The 25,012-nt window shown below is 41.9% G+C and overlaps 1 protein-coding gene across 11 annotated transcripts in view; it reads left to right on the top strand.

The window, feature by feature from the left end:
- Positions 1-25,012, top strand: part of NCKAP5 (NCK associated protein 5) — a 379,214-nt gene that overhangs the window by 139,928 nt on the left and 214,274 nt on the right. For 10 of the 11 annotated variants that reach the window (XM_048309430.1, XM_048309431.1, XM_048309429.1 and 7 more), the window contains one exon: positions 4,183-4,256. In XM_048309430.1, the coding sequence (XP_048165387.1) occupies positions 4,183-4,256 (74 nt within the window). Of the gene's footprint in view, positions 1-4,182; positions 4,257-13,155; positions 13,161-15,546; positions 15,558-25,012 lie in introns of those variants that run through there. The other variant, XM_048309437.1, reaches the window with a different exon arrangement.

Here is a 25,012-nt window from a genome sequence, read left to right as displayed (position 1 = left end):
TCAGGACAGGAGAGTGGTGGCAGGGGGACAGTGGCCGTGTCCCCGCGTGCCTGGCTGAGGTGTGTGGGTCTGGGCGAGCTGGGGTGTCCGTGCTGCAGGAAGGGCCAGTCCCAGCCCATGGCCCTGCTCCCCAGTGCAGCGCAGGCGAGCCTGCAGCTCATGAGTAGCCCTATTGAATTAAGTACGTAATCAAGCGATTTGCTGGTATCCTTAATCCTTTTCACATCTCGCTAAGCTCATTAAACTCTCTTTGATACCAAGCTGTGCAAGTTCCTTAAGAGAGGCAGAGCCTACGTGCTATTTCTTTGGCTTGAATTTATCACCTCCAGCTTCCAGCGAGGGAGACTCCTGTGCTGGGAGCCTAAGGTTGCTCTAAGGGTTTGCTCTGTAACAATGGATGGGAAAATGTTCTGTGTGCTGGATAATTTTTGATACCATGCCCAGCACAACAACAGGGATATGCCAGAACAAATACCCACGTAACCAACCAAAATACCGAGCAGTGGATCCCGGGCCTCAGTGGAGGCATTTCATTTCCTTTCTCTTCCCTGTTTTTTCCTGACAGCCATCCAGCTAACAAAGAAAATAAAAATAAAACCCTAAAAAACTAGCAAAACAATTAAGCATTGCAAAATGAGATATTTAGTTCTGTCCACAAACCATATTTAGGTATATTTCTAGGTTTGAGCTTCAACTCAAATCAGCAACGATTTGGGTAGAGCAGTTCTCTAATGCTCTCTAAATTAGATGAGCTGGTATGTGATATTTGCATGCCATCTCCTCCTGCATGCCGGAGTACATGCAGCTGTTAGAAAGATTTGCTCCTGCATTTAAACATATTACAGAAGGGGTTTTTTCCTTAAAACAGTGTAGTTATATGCCATCACAGGAAGATAGATAGAGGAGTGAGTTTCTCATGGCTGCAAGGTAACTAATTCAGAAGAAAAGGGACAGGTTTCACTCATTATTCTGAAAAATACTTTAATTTTTTGTTTGTTTGTTTGTTTAAATAATGAACTTCTCAGTAATCCTGCAAGTTGTGAGGCATGGCTGGGGGTAGGAGTGAGACTCCAAGCAGAGCCAGCACAGTGCAGGCTGCTGAGGTCTAGTCCAGGTGTGGATAACAGCATGGACGGCAATTCTACAACCAGCACAGTCGCTATGTAACAGTATCAAATGTACATAAATACACTAATTTGGAGTCTACAACTTCAGATTAAAGATGCTGCATCATTTCAGAAATATTGACTTGGCCTTACACAGCTTTACCCCCTGCTGCTTTGCAGGTGCTCAGTGTCCATTGTTCTAGGGGGAACAGGAAGAATTGTGACCCCCTTTTGAAACCCTGGGGCTGCTATGCTTTTACAGCCTTTCTCCCCTTTGACTGGTCTGTCTCATTAGTATCTAATATTTGCACCATCATGTCTACCTAAATGATTTTTACCCTTATATCAGAAAACGATGCTCTTTCAGACTCCACAGATATCCATGCTACTCAGAGTCTGCAGGGCACAAGCATTCATATGACAGAGCTCCAAGGAAGCTACAGAATAGCTGTATTTCCCTTCCAGAGGTGATCTATTGGGCACTGTGAAGTGCTTTAATGAACTGTATACATTGTCCCATTGAACATAAAGTCAGAGAATCATTCAGGTTGGAAAAGACCTTTAAGGTCATTGGGTCCAACCGTAAACCACTGTGATTACTTTGGGGTTTCATTCACATTTTCTGCTGTCACTGAATGTGCCAAGTTATTCCAAATCACGAAGTTGTTCTAAATCTCAAGTGACTGTTTGCTATTTGCTTCACACTGACAAAATGATAACACTGGGTCCTGATCCAGGGATGGCAGAATTTGTCTTATTGGGAGAGCTGATAAGAGAAGAGAGCAGAAACCTGGGCTTGGGGACAGAGGCCTTGTCTGAAGCAGATGGCTTGCTCTGGACACAGCTGGCACATGAATGTGCCAGAAGAAAGGAGGTGCTGCTAACCATGATCAAATCATGGTTGATTTTTTTACATCACTTTTGGACACTGACAGATCACATACTCCTAGGTTGCAGGTTTTTAAAGAGAAACAGAATAATATTTCTGATTTGTCACAGGAAAACCTTAACATTAAGGCAGCAGTCATATAGGATAAGCACAGTGCTTTCTTTTTCCCCATTGTCCTTATTTCCAGAAAACATTTTTAAGAAAATTGCTTCAGAATGAGGTTTTTATATTATCATGGTAGAATTATGCAGAATAAAATTGCTGATCCTATCTTTGCCTGTAGGGCAAAGTGCACTGATGAATAAATCAGGAATATTGTTTAATATTACATTAAAAAGATGTAAAGGTATTAATACTAATTTATGCCAGATTTGTTGTAGTAAAAAAATATAAAGTAAAATAGGCAACTTGTTTTAAAGAACTTGGTACTGCAACTAATCATCATTATATATTTGCACGGAATATATTTTCTGAATTCTAATATATGTGTATTGCAGAATGATTTTACTAGAATTAGCTTAGAAGAAGCTTCCTGCTTAATTGCCACTGAAGTTCATGGTGTTTCCCAGGATTTACATTATTTAATGTGTTCTGAAGGAAACAGCTACAAGATACTTCTATTTACAGCGGTTAGAATGAAATTTAAACTAGGAGTAACCACAGAGTTTAATGGAAAATTTTACAATACCCAAAGCTTTTCAAGCCATGCAGTTTGAACAGGATATAGCTGAGATGCTTTTGCAGAGGCTCCTTGGGAACAGAGTCGTACTCTTGCTTCCTGTCTGTGCCAGGGACCTTTCCTGGTGCCTTTGCAGGACCACTCTCCCTCCCTCCCTTCCTCTCTCTCTCTTTCCTCTAACAAGGAAATAATTACTGTGGTCAGAAACACAGAATCACTTGGAACAATTCCAGTACTGAAAAATAAACGTGTGCATTTATACATAAATTATGATCCTTAAAATCAGCTAACATTTATCTTCACCTTGAGAAGAAATGATGATGTACTGTCCCTGTAGTGGCTGTCTCATATTCCTGGCCATGAAGATAAATAGCTCAGAAGAAACAACTACTTTGCAACAAAAATCCATATTTGTACACAAAAGAAAAAATAAGAGTAAAGAAACAACTTCTAATACAAACAGGAAACCCACAAAGTGGTTCTGTGATGAGTCCAAAGGTAAAACAGTGGAGCTATAAAAGTGGAGCTTTTGTCTCCAGAAAGTGAAGATGGATTCTTTTCCATGTAGTACTCCAACACTTGCTATTTCCTGAAGTATGAGGTTTGAGACATATTTTTGCTTTGGTGAGATATTTCAGAAAAGTTATATTATTACTGATAGGCTTTCAGAATAATAGTAATGTGACTGTGTTGGTACTGCTGTCAAACAAATATATCATATCACGTTATTTTGTGGGCTCATTCTGAAATATTTGATATAAATAACACTGATGTTGCCTTCCTCCTGGAAATGAGGTGGTGTATTTCTATTACTGACAGATTTCTCTGCTGAGACTAAACATCATCTCTTTGCATTGGGTTTAAAGAATAGGCTTCAATAGGAAAAAAATCAGAATTGTTCATCTGGTCAAGATTATTTATCAGAAATTCTGTCTAGATACAAGTACAGGAGGTTCCATAGAGCTGATATTGCAAGTTATTGCATCTGCAAAAGTTGGACTGGAAAATAATGTAGGAGCTGAGTTATAGCTTCATTTTCAAATAGGGTACAGGCTATAGTATTTTTCATACTGTCCATGAAATAAATATTTGAGTCAAGTATTCAGTTCACTGTGATTTATATCTAAAGTAAACAAAATGTGCACCAAAACAGTGACTGCACTGCTGGGAAGTTATTTTTTCAGTCTGGATCCAGAGAAGATTGTTCTGGGCTTAGAATATCGATATGAATTTATAATGTGCTGCTTGTGTATCCTCAGTGCCTCTTGTCTTTTTCTCAAAAAATCTCTGAAGAGTGCATTGGGCTTCTGCCCTGTTCATGTGATATAAATCCAAATGTGGATTTAATCTAGATTTTTACATCACTGTGATTTCTATGTACATGGGATAACTTTGGGAGCAAAATCTAAGTGCACTCCACAAACTGACTCTGACTGGTTTTTACTCAAAATTATACAAATGCTTTGAACACTGAAAAACTAATGTTTTAATATTTTTTTTTCATTTAGGAATATATGGACTCCAACAAATACATAGAGCATTTAGTGACTCAGCTGGAAGAACAACGCTGGAATTTATGGAGGCGAGTACTGTGCACACATATATTTATGTTGCTATTTAGGAAAAGTTACTGCAATCCATAGTTTCCATTTTTGAATTCAAAGAAAGGATTGGGTATTCAATTTCTCCATTTTTTAATTCTTTGCAGGGACCAAATCTTACCACATGAAATAAGCAGGGCACACACGAATCAAATCAGGGCAGTTGCACACATGCACAGGTTTATTCACGTTAAAGTTTCTAGGCAGTGGATGCTAACTCTACTTCAGATACTTTTAATTGGACTGAACTTCAGAAATATCCTTGAATATAAGTGTTTTCATTGAATGGCACACAAAATCTAGCCAAAAAAACCAGCATAGCAGCATGACCAATTGAAAGTTTTGAAACTAAAATAAATACAGGTTTACAATTTTGCGGTGTCTTGAGAGTCTGGATTTTCTATTTCTTCTCTGTTCATGTTGCCCAGACTTCACCCTGGTTTAAGCAAAGCAGGGATTGCCACATGCTGGTGGGTGTTTCTACCCTGCCTACAGCAAATCTGGTAACTGCTCAAATCCTGTCTAACATAACATTTAATACAAAGGAAATCAAATACTACCAGTGACAAAATTCCTTCAAAATTCACAGCAATTTTTTTTTATGTGATATTTAACTTCCTTTTTCTGAAGACATATGAACAGTGACAGTCTTTTAAAATACACAGTCAAATATAAAAGAATTTTCAGGGAATAATTTAATCTTCATAGACTGAAACCTATTTCACCTTAGTTTTGATCAAGGGAGAAGTAATGATCTGTCTGATTTTTCAGATGAATGCCTCTCACGTACAAAAAAAGAGCAGCTTTGCTCTTTTTTGCTCTTAACCAGTGTTAGTTGTTCTGCACCTCACAAACTTTTTGACCTATACAATATAAAGTAGTATCATGGCATTTACAGCGTACAGCATTATGATATTGACTCTTAGAGACAAACTCAGAAAGTTTGTGCTTAATGTCTGCTTTTCCTAAAAAGTAGGCAAAATAATTGACACAAAAAAATTGAAGTTTTCATTTAACATTACAGAACTCAGGAGACTAACTTTGCAAGAATGAAGGTGATAACATTATATGCACATGACACTGCTGTGGTTAAATATAAATGAATAATAAAAAATTAAAATATTAAAAAGTCTTTGAAAAGTAGCAGGGGTAGTGACTTTATTATAAACAGACACAGATGTGTTCTGAAAATTCAAAGGTTTTGGAAAACTAAAATTAATTTATTTTTAATATTATTTATTTTTATTATTATTTTTATGGGGTGTTGGCATAAAAAGTTAAGACTGGTAACGAGCACTACAAGAAAAACCCTTCTGGTTTAGCCAGTCTTCTTTGAACACTTTATTCCTCTCTTTCAAATCTCTAAGAAGATTCATGGTGAGGATTATGCTAATAGCTGGCACTATACAGGGGCAGTGCTGGGCTGTCTACAGCCAGACAGATGTCCTAATAAATCAGCAGAGCCCTCTCCTCAGCCTTCATTATGCTCTTGATTTGTGACTGCCATGATGTGAACCCAGTGGGTCACTGGGCGCTGAACCTGACATTGACCGATAACCTGCACTGTACTCGGGGTGAGCCCATAAAACTGACACACACAAATTCTGCCCATTTAGCTCCTCCAGCCTCACTCACAGCCAGGACAGATTTATAGTGCCCAGGCCGAAGCAGAGGAGACTAAACCAAATGCCATGGTGTGCATATCAATTTTACATTTCCTTTACATTTCCACACATACAATGGGACCCTAAAAGACATGTGGGGGCCAAAATTTCTTTTCACTTTAGAGGATGACTGTTTACACATGACATTAGCATCTGCTGTGGAACATTTATTGCTGTAATTGCTGTCCCAGGAGGACTGGCTATGGTTAGGTCATGTTTTATTGCTTTCCACTAAAGCAGACCTTTAGCCCAGCTTCAGATGCCTTTTTCTTGAAACCTTGACCACAACGAGTGAAGGTACCTCACTAGTTTGTGAAGATGCAGTCTTTACTAACATATTAACCACTTGTCAGTGATTTCCCTATTTCTCAGGGAAAAAAACACATTTACCCAATGTGAGACAAATTTCACCCCATCAATGTAAATCACCAACATTTACCACAGAAGGTGATGCATGAGTGGTTGTGCACCTCCATGTATCAGTTAAAAGAAAAAAAAAATTATTTTGGATTTCTCTACTCTGTTCTGTCTGGAAATAGCTTTAGACAGGACAGAGTTGGGTCAGGGGAGGGGAATCCCCCAGCAATGTTGTTTCTTACCTAGTTATTTAATGCTTTAGTTCAGCTAATGGGCATTCCTATGTATAATTTTCATGGCAGAATCACATGGACAATCAATATCAGAAGCAAAAATTTGCTCCTGCAGTCTTTGCTAATTGACTTGATGGTGGATAATAATTTTTAAGTCTTGACACACAGATCAGTGGCAGCAATTACTAATTCTCTTAACAGAAGAAAGAAGTCATAATTCAGCATAGGGTGCTTGTCTGAATAAGCAAAGGTCAGACCCTGGTCTTGAGACCTGTCCAGGGAATTTTATTGGTAGTGCTACTAGAACCAGGACCAACACTTCAGTCTGCCTTGGTGAATGCATGAGGATATGCTGCACTTCAGACATGACTGATATGTAATAAATTAATGAAGCTCCAACAGCACTTCCTTACCTTATTACACTAATGTAAAACACAGAGGGGAGGGACCAGAAATTCACATGAGGATTGCATTGCATTTCTGCAACGCTCTATATTCAAAACAGACTTTGTTAAATAGATCTGCTCTGCTTTCATCAGCAGCATCAGCATGCTTCTGTGCTCCTGGTTTTAATGCCTGTGTACTAAAGAGGTGCCAAGTATTAAACAGGTTGCTTTTGCTGTAATCATGAACTTCCATTGGGATGCCTTAATTATGAACAAGCAAAATAGCTCTGTGAGAATTCTTAATGGTGAGCACAGATTAAAATAACAACTGTGATTAGCTTTAAACTGCTTGACTAGAAAAAGACTAATCTTAGGGGAATAAGTTGCATGGCAAACAAAGGAAAAATCCTGTGTATGATATTACAGTAATGAAGGCCGAGAAAAAAATCAAATGCTACCCCAACTAAATAAGGTCATGCTCTGCACAAACATCTTTTTCTTGCCAGGGTTTAGCAACTTGGCCCGAGGGGGATGAAGGTATAAGCCAAAATGAAGGTCTTGGGGCCGAAACTCCATTTTAACCCGTTCTGGAAGTTTCTCATAACAAACATTGCCTCTGGTCTATGATGCTAATGTGAGTTATAGACTGTATTTGGAATTAATTATCTTTCAAAATTGTTGTTGTAGTCTACGATTAGAGGTTGCTGTGGTGTGGTGTGGTGTGGTGTGGTGTGGTGTGGTGTGGTGTGGTGTGGTGTGGTGTGGTGTGATGTGGTGTGGTAAGAGCATGAGGCTTCCTTCTGCTTTGCTTCTTGATCCACCTGTCTGGTCCTACCATCCTGGCAATGCATAAACTCAGCAAAAAGGTGTTTTGTGCTATTAGCCACTAAAGCCTGCCTCTTGTCTCTTCATCAGTGTTTGGTTTTGCTGGGGTGGTGTTTTCTTGGTTTTTTTTTTTTTTCTACATCTCTACAGCACTGCTGGATGTATAGGATAAATTTGTAGAATCCATGCAAACATTGATTCATTTTAGTTCCCTTAGTATTTGAAGCTGAGGCTGAATGAGGTAGAGTAGAACTGAGTTTTGGAAATTAGGAGTCATTCGGTCACCACAGGTACTCAGATGCTTCCAACTAACACTGTAATATCACATATATCTCTCTAAAGCTGAGGTTTCTTATCTGTGACCTTATGCGTGAAAAAACACACAAAAACATAGATAAAAACCATATAAGGCTACCAAGTTGTATAACAGAGCTCACAGTACTGCTTCAGATGAGCATTTCTGCCAAGGATTGGTGTTTAAATATGCGCACGGGGATACCAATTAAAAATGTATCTTATTTTTGGCCAAATATGCTTTTCTTTAGCTGAGTATAAACGCGGAGGGTTCAGTGAGCAGTGCAGATGTAGTTACAGGCCACAAAAAGCGCTGCCATTGTATTATCTGTGAATGAGAACCACTTGTTTCCTTTGGCTCCTCGGTACAATGCCCATGTCACACCACAGCTATTAAAGCTACTTCTTCAGGACCAGACTGAGTGAGAGCAATTTGAAAAATGAATATAGAGAAAAGCAAGGTTTTTACTGTTTGCCTTTTAATTTGTATTTTTGATAGGGTCATAGAAAAGTAAGAGAGGATAGTTTAAAGATTACAAATGAACCTGATGGACTATGTATGTCCACTATAAGTACTGAACATGCACAGGAAAAGGCTGAAGAGCTGCTAGAACACTTGTTCCAGTTGCAGTAGAAACAGGGCTTATTGGAGGATTTGTCTCAATCTTGTTCAAATCAAGATTGATCACAGTCTTTCAAGCAAATATAAATGCCTCACAGAAGTTTATACCTGCTAAGATTTTTTTTATTAGTTCCACTAATTAGACATATAAAATGATTGTCCTCATCTGATTAAAGTTGATAGTAATTTTATGTGCAGCTCTTTACCAGATCAATAAATAAATCTCTTTCAGCAATGAGCCATTTTAGCTCCGACAAGGCATATTTTTCAGAAGTATTTACTAAGCTGACTTAAAATTAAACTCAACTTGATGTGCTCTGGTAAATGAGAAATATGATCTGGGATGTTTTTGGCATTATATATTCATAAAAAGTATTAATTTTAAAGAACATGACTCTCAGCCTGTTTCCTCTAACTGGAAAAAACTCCCATTAACACTGCTCATCAGTGCTGCATGAGTCAGGAGTGAAGTGTCAAGCCTCAGTTATTGAAGTCATTACATAAAGGACTGGGAACCATCTGAACAGAAAATAATCTTGATACAAGCAAATATCTCTGTATCTATGCTAAACTACCCAGATTTCAAAACTGCAGGAAAAAGATGAGTAAGTGGTCTGTAAAAAGTAACTTCATATGGCTGTTTATAAAATTAAATAAATTAACCATGTTACATTTTTAAATATTAATAGCATTCTGTAATTAATTAGGGATTGGGGTATTTTTGCACAGATGTATGCTTGTCATAATAGCGAGACTGCCAGAGCCATGAATTGATTTTGTTTCTCTTAAATTATAAAATAGAAGGCCTTGAGCAAAATATATTCTTTAGATATATTTGGTAGAATAAGGATCACAAATGTTCCCTACCAAGTTGAAAGGAAAAAAAAGTCCAGCAGGGAAGTATGTGGAAGGTCTATTTGGCATATGGATGTTTGTTAAAAGCAGAATGCATGAACAGCCCAGACTAAATTAGTTCCTCATTTGTATGCTGGGAAATGAAATGTATAATCCTGGCATGGTTCTGCATTTGTTTTAGATTTTTTTATAAGAACAAGCTCTTTTGTGTATGCAGATATACCTATTACTGTAGTGGCTATTTAGGGTTAGGGAGAAAAAAAATCTACTTTGAAGTGGTTTTGTCTGACGCTAAATGTGAGTGGCAGGAGTTTGTCTGTCTCCTGCAGTGCAGCCTGGCCCAGGTAGCAGCACCGGGCGCTGCACAACTGCTGCATCACTGCATGGGGGAACAGGGCTGACCCCACACGCGGCCCTGCGGGGAAACCTCAGGGCACCTGCTCATCTCCCACAGCGCAGAGCAACGCAACCATCTAAAGAAATGAATACACAATTATCTGACATTGGTGCTCTGAGATTACCTCGTTCTTCTTTAGAAATCAAACATTTCCGAATGGGAACTGACTATAGTCTCTCTTTATTACTGAATTTACTCTTCCACTAATGTCTACGCACAGCCATGCTTACTCAAATCATATTTCACTCCTCAGGTAATCCTAATTATCTTATTGGCTTTATTCACAGAGCAAAGAATAATTTCGATGAGTAACAGTGGCATTTCCCTGAAGTCTTCTCTAAGACTGAAAAACTTATCTTTACACAGAGCCTTGGCTCCTATTTGGCAAAGGAAAAATCTATGGATTTACATCAAGGCAACAACTGAGAATTCAGCCCCTTATAAAAAGAGGATGTCAAAATATATTATAGAAATAAGTACGGCACAGACACAGGCTGTGAGATGGGGTTTTAGACGGTGGGTTTAAGGAAGAAAAGGAAGATCTACGAATTTGCTATTTTTAAAGGAATTGTACCTTACTGACCTGTTTCACTAATGAAGTCTACAAATAGGGCACAGCTGATGTAAAGGAGGCCAAGGAGAAATTGTATATGAAAGATACAAGTTGGGTTAGCACCTTTCCCTGTAAATGAGTTTCACTCATGAAAGAGAACTTAAATAATGAAGTTTAGGATTTATATTTCTTTCTGTAATGCTTAACCTTTTTTTTTTTTTCTAAATTACATTAAAGCAAGAGTTTAAGAACCCAATTGAGAACAGGGCCTCATTGTTCCACACAAAATGAGAAACGGCTTTTGTCTCCTCAGCCCCAAGGATGCAACAAGAAATAATATAATTCCCTTTTAACAAAGAAAAGTAAATAATGGAGCTTATACAAGAGATCCATGTGTAAGCCACAGTTTTGCTGTGTTCTCATGTCACAGCACTGTGTACTGTCAGCCTGTTCACTCCAGGCTGAGGGATGAAGTTCCCACATCACTGCTCGAATCTTTAAAAGGCTCTATGGCTTAAAACACACTTGGTGGCAATCTCATCCCATGCTGTGTGATGGGAGAGGCTTTTCTTGTGTCTGCAATTCACACCATGATGAGGTGTGGAAGAGGTGACCTATCTTTGGAAGAGTCCTCTCCAGCTCCTGTCCTTGTTCCTCATCACTCCACGGTATAAAGTAAATGACGTCCTCTATCAGGGGGTGGGAAGTGGCAAGGGGAGCAGGAGAGAAGGGCTCTGTCCTGTTCTCTTCAGGCAGTTTATTTTAAAGTACATGGATGTTCCTGTGCTGATGCAATGCTTTTTCACATAGAAAAAACCATGGACGTAGATCCTGTGTCATCTGGCTGGGCCTGTTACAAGATAAATACTGCTTGAGTTGAAAGCAGGACACCTGTGCAGCCAAAATATTGCTGTGGCACCACTTCTTCCTGCTGTTTAATTGTGTGCTGATCCATCACTGTCATCTTCCTGCTTTTTCCCATGACAGTCAGTGCCTCTGTCCAGGCTTTGTGTGAGACTAGCACCTGAAGATCCAGTTTCCCTGAATTCTGTAGGACTTGGCTGGCTTCCAGTTCACACATGGTGCAGGAGATTTAGGGTGCACCTCCTATCAATTCTGCCTGCTGTACAAAATCCTTTTTATGTTAACAAATTATACTTTTCATTGCTTCATTTGTTAATAAAAGGGCATAATTGTGCCTGTAGCAATCCAGATTCTGGGATATCATCCATTCACACTTTTTTTTAATCAGGAGTAAATTCCAGCATATTCTGCTGTAGGGAAAATATCATGCATTTATAGCATAAACCTGTATAAACATTATTGTAATGGGTTCCACTGGGAACAGGGTTTCAAATATAAAGCAGCATTCATCACATATTAAAGACATGAGCATATTTTTTTCCTACTTAAATCTGCATAGCTCACAATTTGCTAACTCTTGCTTATGTAGACATTCCCCTGAGTTTTTCAGAATTTAATAAAAGCCTGCAAAATGCAGGGCTCTTAGTTTTATTACCGCCTGATTAGCTAAGCAGAATTTAGAAAGTATAACTCAAATAAGCAAAAAATAAAAACCCCAAATTGATCTCCATCAAATGCTTTGCAGTAAGGAGATGTCAGATTTTGCAGGCTATTTAGTTTGCTGTAATTTATGTGGCACCTTTAAAGATGGGAGAAGCTGATCTGCTTCCACACCCTGACAGAATCAGCACGTGCTCCTATTGCCCTGTACTGAGGAAGCTTGATACTACCTTACAAATTCTTCCCAGTTCAGTTCTTGATAATGCTGTAATAAATCCATTATTGTTTTTCATTCAGTAGATTCTTAGTCCTCTGCCAGGCAAGCCTAAAGCCTCTGAAGCCCTTTTGAGAGAAATGAGTACATATGTTGTGGTTCCTGCAAGGCTTCCTGTGTTTTTATGATCTTCCACTCCTCCTGGTTGGGAAAGAGAGATCAAATGCCAAGGAAGTACCTATATTCCTGAAGAGCCCTGGGAGAAACTGGTCTAAAACCACACCAGAGGTTGCAAACACTCTCAATTCCTCTTCTGCTTTCTTATAACACTGCTGTAAATTTTTGAAAAAATGGCCAAATGCTGTGTCCTCCCTGTGACAGTAAAGTCATGATTTCTTTTCACTTCCATTCTGCAATGTGGAACTGTGGAAGTGGCAGCACTTGACCCTTTATTCAGCCAATTCAAAAGATACTCAAAATTCCCATGAAGGATCCAAATTCTAATTCCACTGAGATCCAGAGAAAACTTTTGTGGACTCATTTTTGGTTTGAATGTACCATTAGCAGCAGGAGCTGATGCTAACACATGTCAGCAGCGAGACTGCCTGTCTTCTTGTAGTTCGCTGCACTGGGAAATTCCATCATGGTTACTGGGGACCAGTTTGTTCTGCAACCTCTCCTCCAGCAGCTGATTTTTCCTGCCAGCACAGGGCGCTCCATGAGTGTCCCTGTCAGCTCCTGTTGCACAGCTTTTTGTGCAATAGCCTGGCCTGGCAGTTTTCCCGGGCGCACAGGCAATCGTCCCCAGAGTTGAATTGAAGTCCTCAAAAGGGCAGTGCTGCCTCAGGTCTCACTGAACAGTTCCCTGTGTCAGGCTGAAAGAGCAACTGTTTCTATAAATGACGTCAGTCCACGCGATTTCTACCCTGCTCATGTTTAACAGAGCCTTGGAACACCGCTGGTGTTAAGCGCCAGTAACCTTTCGGTAGAACATCTGAAAATCTGCTATTACGTCACCCATACACAGCCTCAGTCCTGTGTAAGCAAATATATAACTAATAAGAGGACAAGAAGTGAGTAAAGCTTTATAACTGCATTTTGGGAGGTTTCTTCCCCCTCCTAGACTTTTTAAGTGTGAAGTTTCTCTGTGAAGCAGCGACTGTCTTAAAGGTTCCATGGTTGTTTTGGCGTTATTGACTCATACTGCCATGCAAATCAGTCACTTCCAACCTGCCAATAGACCTGCTCTCTCCCAAGTCCCTCCCACTTGGAAGAGCTGCAGAATGCAGCAGTGAGCAGAGGTTCATCACCTCCACATGCACATTATGCTAGCTGAGAATCAGAAATCATTTTCGGAAGTATCTGTCCCTCCAATAGGAGGCTTGACGCCTCTGAGGAAATGAAAAAAATCCCCCAAATCATTGCATTTGCCCGTGCCAGATGTTAGGTTGCTTTACTTAAAACTATGGCTACCAGTAATGTATTGAGCTAATGCTATCATCTACTTCATTTTACTGTTTTGAAGTATGAGCACTGCATTTTTTTGTATCTCTCCAAAGCAATGGTGAGCCAAATCATGAATTTTGTTTGAAGACTGGTGCATTATCTTGTAAATGTCTGTGCTAGACAAAATTGTGCAAGCCTGGGGACAAGTAATAAGTAATGATTTGGAACATGTACTTATTGCTGTGTATGAAACTGAGATACTAGTAATCTTAAAGACACAGAAGAACAGTATCTCAGCAGTCAGATACAGTGCAGCTCGATATGCATAAAAAACACTTTCAAGTTGTAATTATAGCTTTAAGTTGTAGATAAATACTGGTTCTTTTTAATTCTAAATCACTTCTAGTTACAGAGTAGGAGACCAAGTCTGTCACTCTTGATTTCAGTGGATGTAAGGTCAGGCCTGAAAATAATTAAAGAACAGGCAATATTTTTTGTTACGTTTTTTATTCCTTCAGCCCCGGTTAATCTAGCAGATTTGGTGAAACCATTCTGTGTTTTCACATGTGAATTCAGGAAAGGAGAATCATGGAAAGATAGATGTGGTCTTCAAAGAGAAACTTTCTATGCAATAATTTACAGACTTCATAGAAAGACTTGACCCTGACTAGGATAGTATTTTAAGATCTGCAGTACAACACCTAGGAAGGGAGCATGATTATACCAGTGATTTTACTGCTTCTTGAGTACCAGTTGCAGTTCTGGTCCCCTACTTCAGAAGAGGTGCAACAAAACCAGGTAAGTTCAGGTGATGAAAAGGGTAATCAGAAGCAGGAGTTGGTTTCCATTAATGGAACAACTAGGGCTCTTCAGTCTGAAAAAGGCAGCGGAATGACAGCTCAAATGTGAGCAGCATGGAGAGGAGCTGATTGTCCACTGCTTATTTCAGTGCAAGAAATACAGGCTGTCTGATGAAAACAGGCAGCACATTGAAAAACAAATGAGAGGAAGAGATTTTTTAATGTAAACAAGGATCAGAGCATCTGCAACAGGGTACCATGGATTTTAAAAATGTTCAGTCATGGACAGTCATGGAAGGGAGCTAGTGAGATGTACTAAACACACAGAGGGCAGGGTCAGGAGATCCCTGAGCTCCCAGGGGACTGGAGAGGGGTGAAGGGCTGGATCTTCCCCTGGATATTTGGGGTTTGCTGAAGAGAAATGACACCGAACTATGCAGACCTTCTGGACAGATCCAGTGCAGCCGCTCGCATGTTAGCCAAGTCTCAAAAACCATGTAGCATTTGCAGGCTCAATCACTAATTAGAAAGGATTCTGGATCGGCGGTTCAGGTTGTTCGTGCAAGCAACAGGCATTATAGTGCGATTACATTTTATTGGGTTTTTTTCTATGTAAACAGAAAATTAATGTATTTTCTACTCAGTAAGCAAAACTGGCTCTTACAGGAGTTGCTCTAGGTGTTTTCCTACACAGCAAAGCAATTAAAACACATCAGCAGATCGGGTCATGGTTTAAATGATGAAATCATGTTTGAATGGAGAATAAAAATCTCTTTGGAGACCCCAAATTCTACTGGATTTGGAGAGGACCTCTTGTCTGCCATGATGCTCAATTCCTGTCTCATGCTGCTTTGCAATGTTCTGTCACAGAGCTTTGGAGTATTTAAGAACATCACTGTATCATCTACTCTGATTCACAGTGTAGTACAGACTTTATGCTTCACCCTATTGCAATTAATTAAACCCAAGAACATTGACTAGCCCAGGACTGTAGATTAGCCCCCAGAAAATTGAATAGTTGTGTCTCATTAGGAGAGAGCACACTGCCTGTGTAAGCTGCTGTCCTGGAAAGAACAAACTTGTAAGTTTGACAGATTCAAGGAATTTTGGAGGTTCTCACTCTATACTGGACAAAGGAATTGCCAGCCTGGAAGAAAATCTGTATTAAGAGACCTGGCTATGGGTTTACTTAACAACACAGTTAGTTGCAAAGACTGTTTTCTGTACCACCACAGGAAGAGGTTCCAACTTACTGCACTGTATTCAGCCACAGCCAATCTTTTAAGTAAAATATGAGCATTATCCAATTATTTATTCATTCTTCTGAGCTCCTCCGCTCAGAAACCTCCAAATTCAAAATCCAGAAAAACTCCTGCCACCTTCATTTTTGAAGTTCTCCTTTTCCAGTACTTGTCTTTGATTCTCAGATAGAGCTCTACCTTTTGATTCTGGTCTCAGTATCATATATGAGGATTTACTTTGCACCCTGGTTCCTGCAGTCTCTTCACTCCAGTGTACCCACTGTCTCTCATTTGCTTCATGTCAGTTTTTCTCACCCTGTTTCCACGATCTCTCACTTTCTCTCCTTAAACTGGGAAATCCTGCCTGAACTCTTGCTCACTGTTCACTTAGGTTCTCTCATAAGTACCGTATCTTAGGCTCTCTTACACATACCAGATGTACAAATAACTGGATCACGTACCAGTGAGATTTTCTTCTAACCAGGAAAAAATTTTTACTTGCTATTTTTGGACTAACAGATGCCAAAGCTTTCAGAGATTCTTTTGGAACTGCTTTTTCATATACTACGAGGTTTAAAATCTCTATCCATCTGAAGTCTTTCACCTGTGTGTCACACACCAGGCCCCCAGAAGCCCTATGGGCACTGCCGCTGCCCCTTCGCGCATCCCAACTCATCCCGGCGGCTCTGCCACGCCGCGTGCCCCCTCTCCTAACTTTCGAGGATAGCTGGGACGGCATCAACTCGAGGCGAGCATTCCACTCGGGGCTGTGTGGAAGGAGGGTTTTCCCCATGATGTGCGAGCCCGCGGGCAGCGGCCCCGCCGGAGAGGCTGCGCTGCCCGGCCCCGGTGCCGCCGAGACGAGGCTGCGAGGCTCCCGGACACCCCGTCCCCGGGCAGCCCCCACCCGCCACCCCCACCCCGGGGGCACCCGGGGGCCGCCGCAGACAATGGCCCGGCCTCCCCCACCCCCCCGCCGCGGCGAGCCCCTGCTGCCGCCGCAGATTTGCCGGAGCCATTCAGTTGCGACCGATTGCGATCGCGGCAGATGGGCTGGATCTGACAGCCCCGCTCCTCCGCGGGGCCGGGGGCGGAGGGGCCCGGCCGCCGCGCTCCCCGCCCCGCCGAAAGTGCCACCCCGGGCAGCCGCCCGCCCGCCCGCCCTCCCCAGGCACATGTTACGCGTCCCGCGGCTGCGGCGGCAGCGGGAGGAGAAGCCGCGGCGGCGGAACAAAGCGGAGCAGGCGAGCGGCGGCGGCGGGGCGGCCGGCCCGGGGGGCGGCAGCCGCTCTGCCCAGGCGGGGGGCGGCGGCGGGGGGCTCCCCGGCCCGCCGGGACGCGCGGCCCCCGCCCGCCGCAGGATGAGCCACCGCGCCTCAGGTAAGGAGCGGCCGCTCCCGCGCCTCCATCCATCCGTCCGTCCGTCCGTCCATCCATCCATCCCTCCCTCCCTCCCTCCCTCCCTCCCTCACCTGCCCGCCGCGCCTCCTGCCCGCCCCGCCGCCGCCGTCTCCTCCCCTTCCCCAGCGCCCCGCGCCCGCCCCGGCGGCGCCCGCCGCTCCCCCGCCCGGGGCCGCGGCGCTGCGCGGAGCCGGGCGCGGCCCGCGGGCGGGGGGAGGCACCTGCCGCCGCATCCCGCCGCCGGCCCGGCCTCCTCCCCGCCCCGCCGGCCGTGCCGCAGCCAGCGCCGGCAGGAGGCCGGGTCCCTGCGCGCCGGGAGCGCCGCGGCTGCGGGGAGCGGGGCTGTGACCGGGCCGGTCGGAACCCGCACCGCCCCTTGCGCGCCCGGTGCCGCCGCGGGGCTCAGCCCCTCTTCGGCCGGGGGAGAAGGGCAACACGCTTTTTTCCTGCCTTTTTCCTCCCTGAGCCGCGGGCAAGGAGTCCGCGGGGTCTGCATTCGAGCCCTGTTGCTTCAGAGGCAGCAGGTTTTGTTTCCTTTCTATGCCTCTGGCAGGAGCATCCTAACGAGTTTTATTTCTGTTTTAGTATTATTCTTGATTGTTTAAGGCTTGACCCCTCCACATTGCACTGATGGCTGTCCTCATGGAAGAAGTCTGCTAGGTAGAGAAGAGATCTTTCTGGAATGAGTTGAAGCACACAAAGCAGTAGGGCATGAGGTAAACGCAGAGTGATGAGTGATCCACTGCTGGCCATGAGGCTTTTAGCTGTTGCTTCTTTGGCAGGTAGGGTGTGTTAGATCCACTATCCATCTCCTGAGGTGAGGTTACCCAGGAAGTGACAGAAGTAAGGTAGAGTAAGTGTAGGTGGGCCTTGCAGCAGGAAAACCGCAGAGCCACATAAACACCGTGTTGTCACAAACTTTATTTTACATGTTAGCAATTCTCTTTCTCCATGTAACAATATAGAGTCCCTTACTGAAATGGTTTTGTAAGTGTCCACTGCCCGTCCCTTAAAAAGAGATATTTCAGATAAACCCCGTTTATCACTAGGAAGCTAGTGAAGTTTTTAACAAGGGAAGTATCATGAAATAGAGATTTACATCGGAGGGGCTGGCTGTATACATTACTGGATTGCAGATAAGCTATGTAAGTAAACAGAAGCACAGTGCTCTGTTATTGTGCATGACTATGGAGATATCATGGGACTCTCTTCCTAGTTAATAGCATAAGGCTTCGTGGGAACTGTTTGATCTGCGGGACTTTTGCTTGGCAGTAGTTTACTTAAGGTTATTACACTCTGTTTGGAGACTTGTATTTGCTAGCCATTATTGCATTCTTAGCTCCAGGCTTCCCAGAGTTACAGGTTAGTAGGTCAATAAAAATTGCACTGAAATGCTGGAATGGGCAGTCTAGAGTTTTAAATGTGCTTGGGGAATAACAAGGCAGTAATCGGAATGCTGAGGACTTTTTTTTAGTGCATTTTTATGCTGGTCATTTGTGTCTGTCATTGGTGATGAACCAAATATAGGAGTTTCTTTTGCTGTGAATACCACAAATATTTTTACATTTCTTGTTAAAGGAGGAAACAAATAATATAAGATAAATACAGTATTCCATTTCAACATAAAGCCACCAATGCCCTTGGCTGAATTTACCAGGACTTAGTTCCTTTCGCTAGTGAACACTGGGATTAATGCCACTGGCATTACATGGGGCTTTCCAGTAGCAAGAATAAAAATGTCATCAGGTTTCTGCTGCGATGGATTTACATGTTTCTTTTAGAACCTGAAATTTGCTGTGCTGTGCAGGGAAGCACTATGAAAAAGTACATTATTAGGTTGCCATTGCAACCAAATACTCCAGTGAAATTTTGAGTCATCCAGGTTACAGCAGTTGCAGAGCTCGCTGTGACCCGGTGGATTCCGGGCATGTGGAACGAGGCTGGAGCCTGGCTGTGCTGCCCCTGTCTGAAGCCCTGCCTGTTCCCAGAGCAGCTGCAGCATGTGGTGTAATCCCCATTCTGCCAAATCCTTGGAACTGGTGATTGACTGTGTCGGTGGAGCAGTCCCATTCATGTCAAAGTGCGCAATTTACGTGGGTAAAGTGAGCCACATGGTGTGTCCCCCCAGCTCGGTGGTGTGCTGATCAGGGAGGAAGCATTGGATGTTCAGTGCAGAGCTCTGATGGAAATATGAAAAATATAAAACCTTCACAGTGGTTTCAGCATCTCTCATGCACTTTCCCCTTTCACTGAACATCATGGACAGGAAGATTATATACTTTAGCTCAGAAATATTGTATGTTATTGTATGTACTTTTTGGCTTTTTCAGTCTGGTCTCTTTTTTAGAGAATTTCCTAGGAAATTTATTCCCACTTCAGCTTTTCCCCATCTGCATTTTTGCAATTTATTGCACGTAGCATGCGCTTATTGACAAGTTTTTCTTGCTGAAGTGTAAATGTATGCTTTGTAGTACTTCTTGTCACCCTCTTTCTTAAGCAAAGAACTTCCCTTTATGTAATAATTATTAATGGTTAACTTTTCCTCTCCTATGCCATGTAGGGTTGGTTACAACTGTTGTAGAATGTTACTGCTACTCCACTGCTTGTCTCCACCAGATAAATCCCTACATAGAGAAGCCCAGCAGCAGCAGGAGCCAGGTGTTGTGCATAAATCCACTTCTTACACTGATTAATTTTTTGTTTAAGACCGTGATTTTGCCACCAGTTAGACCCCTGCTTAACCTTAGAGTTACAGCATTGAAATAGATAGGCTACTCTGCATGTAAAGCTAGGTGTGTGTATATCTCTTCACTTATAGCTTGCAAAGAGGTGCTGTACAAAAAACCCCAAAACAACCCAATCCACTTTTGTTTTGCTCCAGTTCTCAGGAAGTGCAATTCAGTATCTGCTGTTAGCTTGGCTATTTAGCTGAAATATAATCCCATTGAGTGATGGAACTGACCTGGGACTGGTACTTAAGACACAGGCACGGTGTTTCTGCTCTTGGCTGATGTTTCCATGGAGGTTTGAGCCCTCTTTCTCCACCTGAAACTGCACTGTGGTGAAGTTGAGGCTGTCACAGCGGTAATGCAGAGTTGCCATTGCTCAGGAATGAGAGAATGAAAAGGCAATTTTAATAATATTTGCGTAAAAACATCATCCAGAAAGTTGATAGTGGGATTTGTGTTTATGCTTCCATTCTGAAAAAGGTCTTGAGAGACTATTACATCAGCAAAATTCTGTTTCTTGGTTCTAACTATTTGATATTTAGATCTCATATAATGGAAACTCCTAGGAATGACAGAAGAATCGATAGTATTAGGACATTAGATGATGGATACCATCTCAAGCTGATGTGAATGGAATTTTAAAAAATAAACATATAGTTTTGATATATTCAAATGATTTAAACCTTAAGAGAAAGTTCTGCAGCAAGACTTATGGCAGAAACCCTCAATTGTCTGTTTCTTAGAGAATTTATTTTTCTTCTGTACTTATCATTTGAAATGAAAATAGGAAATAGGAAGGGTTTTTTGTTTTTTTTTTCAGAGAGAATCTTTAAAATACAGAAATTAATGGCTCATAAAGGAGAATCAAGTACTTCTGTGTCTCTTGCTGTGGTGTGTGCACTGACAGTTGGCATCTGAAACATAAATTATTCCTCAGAATAATCAGAGTGAAAGTAAGATCATGAAGGAAAAACCAAGGTATGGGGAAAAAAAAGTTTGATCTATTGCAGAAACAAAGTTCTCAACACTGCTGTGTGCTGTGACAGAACAAAAGGAAGTGCTCTTTTCCCCATCTCTCTTTATAGGATTCCTCTTAAATCCATGTGGTTCCAAGTGTCTGAGCCAAATATATACCAGTTGCTATCCATGTACATCCTTGTTCCACCTTCTAATAACTTCCCTTGCTTTGTGTATAAACCTCTCTAAAAAGGCTCTTGGCTCCTGATGGCCTGTGTTGTTCTAAATAGACAATGCAGCTGCTCTCTCATTATGTCCACTTGAATCCTTTTAGTTCTTCTCTGTGCCAAGGTTTTACCCATGCTCTTGGTCTAAGCCACTACAGGCAGCTGAAATCCTTATCCCATTGTATAGTTGATGATGATAAAGTAGTTTGTGCCTGAATATACCACACCCTTATTCTAAGTGGGGTTTTTTTTTCTGAAGATGAGCTATATGCTTTAAGCATTTCAAATTATAATTTCAGGTTTCATTGCCATAAATAGTAATTTCTGTGACAACAGATGTTGATCTTTACAGAACTTTCCTTCCATTTCTTTCCCTTTCTCTTCCCTTCTTTGAATTGACTGCCTGTGTACCTCTTCTCCATGCCCACCGTGTATGTCTGCATTCCAGTGGATGTTCCTAGTCTCAGGCATAGGAGCCAGCTGGCACTTTGTAAAATGATGACCTCAGTGACTTACTGCACCCTGAAGGGCAGCAGTGTCCTGACTAAGAGCACACCTGTGTGAAGTGTGGTCAGAGGGGAATGTAGGCCAAACCCAGTGCAACAAATGCATCTTTCTGCTGAGTTTGGGAGAAGACCAGAGCTACCAGTGGAGCCACAGTAACCATGTGTTATGTCTTGGCCTCCTTGGCATATGCAGCAAAGTGATTCCTGGTGGCTACCGAACATGAGATTGAATCCCAGTCGTTCCTGGTGGTGTTAATGGGAATCTGACATGCCAACTTTCAAGCATATAAAAATATTTTTTCATGTAAATAGGACATGTGGTAGTAGAGGGACTTCTGGGAATGCCTCTGGTATCTAAGCTCTAGATGGGTGTTTGTAGTTCATAACGTAGGAACAATTTGGTCTAAGTTTTGCTGCAGGGCTCTCTGTCAAGTAACATTGGCTTTAGTACTTTTGCTCGAGCTTGTATCCTGGAGATGATGAGTAAGTTATCCAGTCACCATTTTCAATGTTACCTAATGGAAATTAATAATTACAGAGTTGCAGCATGTGGCTATGGTTTGATTATTTTTTTTTTAATGCTCTTTCTTGTTAAATAACTTTATTTACATTTGCTTTGACACTGTAGTAGAGCATTGGTATTACCAACTGACATTGCACAAAGGAGAAGAAAATTATTTGCTGTGGTCTCTTGTGGGTCCCGGACCACATCTCCACTTCATCTCCCAGCTGGCCCAAGAGGTTGCACCAGCTGCTCGTCCTGGGCATGCAGCAAGGAGTCAACAGCAAGGAGATGCTGGAGACCTTGCATCTGTGTTATATCTGGGGTGCTCAGGTTGTTGTCCTGGAGCACAGCTGCAGGGGGGAATCAAGGCACACCATCATGAATGGCGGGCCCAAGACCTTAAATGTCAATGCAAGTCAAATTTTCACTGACAAAATGCCCCTCTTCACATTAAATTGGCAGTGCAAATGCACCTAATGAATTAAAATATGATCACAAAGAATGTCTGTGTCCAAAACTTTACATTGTATGTGCGAAACACAGCTCAGCAAATGATGACAGAATTAGACTGCAGGGTACAAAGAAAAATGAGGAATCATTAGTCAGAGAGCGAGAATAGATTTGTTTTGATGTCAGAGTTTCTATTTGTTCTCAAAGCCTGACATTCTCACTATGTCAGATATCTGAAGTGTTGCTTCAAAACTGCTGAGCCTCTGTGTCTGGCACTGTGTCTTACAGGCCCATATGTGACTGGTAGGTAACAGGAACATACAAATGCACATCACCTGGTAACCTTGGGCTGCCTCTGTCCAAACTCCATATCTGAAACCCAGAAAGTCCCAACACATCCCAAGGTTTCCAGTTCTGGACTCCATGTAAAGCATCTCCTGGTCTGAGCTAGTATTTGTGGGGCTTCATGTCTCCCTGACAAGGAGTTAGGAGTTGGTTCCTGAGACTGCAAGTTCACAGAGGGTCAAACACCGCTTCTGGTGTTTTGATAGGAAAGACATGGGTGAAAATGGATGGGAATGAGTGGCAGTGTAGTTGTTCAATGTTCAGAGAATGAAGTAAAACCAAGGATGGCTGTTGCTTTTAAGCCAGGAAAGACTGTAACAGACCTGTATGGCAAGGAACTGGAACCTAGGGACAGCAGAACTCTAAGAGTAAGATGACCAGGTGAGAGGAGGGACTGAGACATCAAAATGATCTTGGCAGCTGAGGAAGAAGGAAATAACCTTGAATTTTGATTTGCTTCCTCTTGGAAGAAAACAGTGAAGTTGTGTTCAGAAAGAGAACTGCAGGTTTGCCGGAATTAATCAAAGGCAGAAAATACTTAACTGCAAAGGGATATACTATTAAGTTTGAAAAGCTGAGTTAGGAAAGTCAGAACTAAAGGAATAAAAAAAAATGCAGTGGAACAGCCTGTTCAGTCTTGGGATTTGTGATACAGATGTTGCAAAGTGTGAAAGAAGGAGTGGAGAAAGATACTAAGATCTGCAACAGCATGTATTTCAGTGAGGGGTGAAACCAAGTTGTAAAACTGTAGGAGAGTAAGTGTGGTGTTAACAGATGTTAGAAATCTTTTCTTTTACTGGGACTTGTTTTCTGGGGGAGAGCTATTCGCATCAAAGAAAGAATCAAATTTTTCATAGCTAGTTAAAAATATTTTTCTTTAAAGCCCATGCTCTTAACTTACTGGTGTAGTGTGCACCTTTAAAGCAAATGGTGGCAGTGGTCCCTGACGGATTTACTTCCTAGAGTAATGAAAATGTGCGTTATTATTTATTGTGCATTTTGTTGTCTGATTCTGGGGTTTGTGTGAGAGTGGAGGCTGGATAGTTTGGGATGTATCAATATGTGAGTTTATCTCTCCCTTGTCGTGTAAAGGCTTTCTAAGAGAGATATTTTTAGCAATACTTAGATAAGTGTTGTTGGAGTCTGGATGAATCTCCTTGACATCTTCACTCGGCAACGTGTAGCTGTGATAGTCTTAAGGACGGTAGGCAAGACAAAGTTTTCAGTCATGGGTGTCTCTTATGAGCTTAAGACAGGAAAAGAAGTCAGGCTTTTGGCACACAAACGCTATTGTCCGTCCTTTCAGTTCTTTTAATCTCCTCTTTTATGGTGGCAGCATGGACCACGTATTTTTGAGTCAGATCCAAGTTAGTTGAACCCTAACTTTGTTTGTTTAGTAGTAGCTGGATCAAACCTTGGTATGAGACATGTAATAAATAGTTCTGGTGTGTTTTGCTGCAATTTTCTGCTGATATAACTATGTAGAGGTAACAGGTGAATTAATGACAGCTGTTGTTAGATCTAAAATAAAACCCATAGTTCCAGTCAAGCATGGATTTATTGATGGCACTGGGGGGATCTAAGCATGTGTAGCGGGTTGGGTTTGTAACTGGGCAGAATGACAGCATGTCATGATCCTCTTCCCTCCAGTCACCCCAACCAATATTTCAGATGCAGAGCTCCTACATGACAGGATGAAATCACAGCCCTACAGATGGGTTTCTCTTCCCATTTGAAGCAGTAGTGAATTTCCCTCTGCCTGCAGGAAACTTGCCCCTTTTTGTTGTCAGGTTGTGCTTTTTCTTTTATAGTGCTATTACAAATTATCCTGTCAGTGAGGTCTGGATAGGATGTGTGAAAGCTCCTTTTCCAAACCGTGAGGCACTCAGTCAACCAGTGCCATAGTTTGGATTAAGACTGCATTGAAGGTCTTAATTTATTTCTTTGACTGTCTAATATGTAGTGTAGGTAAATACATATTTCTGAGAGACTGCCTCCACTGCTTTATAGAGAAAGCTGCTCAACACTGCTAATTTATTAAAAATAAGGGACAGGCATGTATTGCTAGATCTTCAATAAATACAGCTTAAACACCTTCTTTCCTCTCTAAGAGAAAGAAGTTTTCATCTGTGGAAAATCATTTTTTTGCCTGCAGGATTGTTGAAGATTGTGATTAAGGTTAAAAGGAGACAGACCAATGTGCCTG

The sequence above is a fragment of the Corvus hawaiiensis genome, chromosome 7, assembly GCF_020740725.1.
Source record: "Corvus hawaiiensis isolate bCorHaw1 chromosome 7, bCorHaw1.pri.cur, whole genome shotgun sequence".
Lineage (NCBI taxonomy): Eukaryota > Metazoa > Chordata > Aves > Passeriformes > Corvidae > Corvus > Corvus hawaiiensis.
Note: the sequence above shows the minus strand (reverse complement) of the source record. Positions and strands in the feature narration are given on the sequence as shown.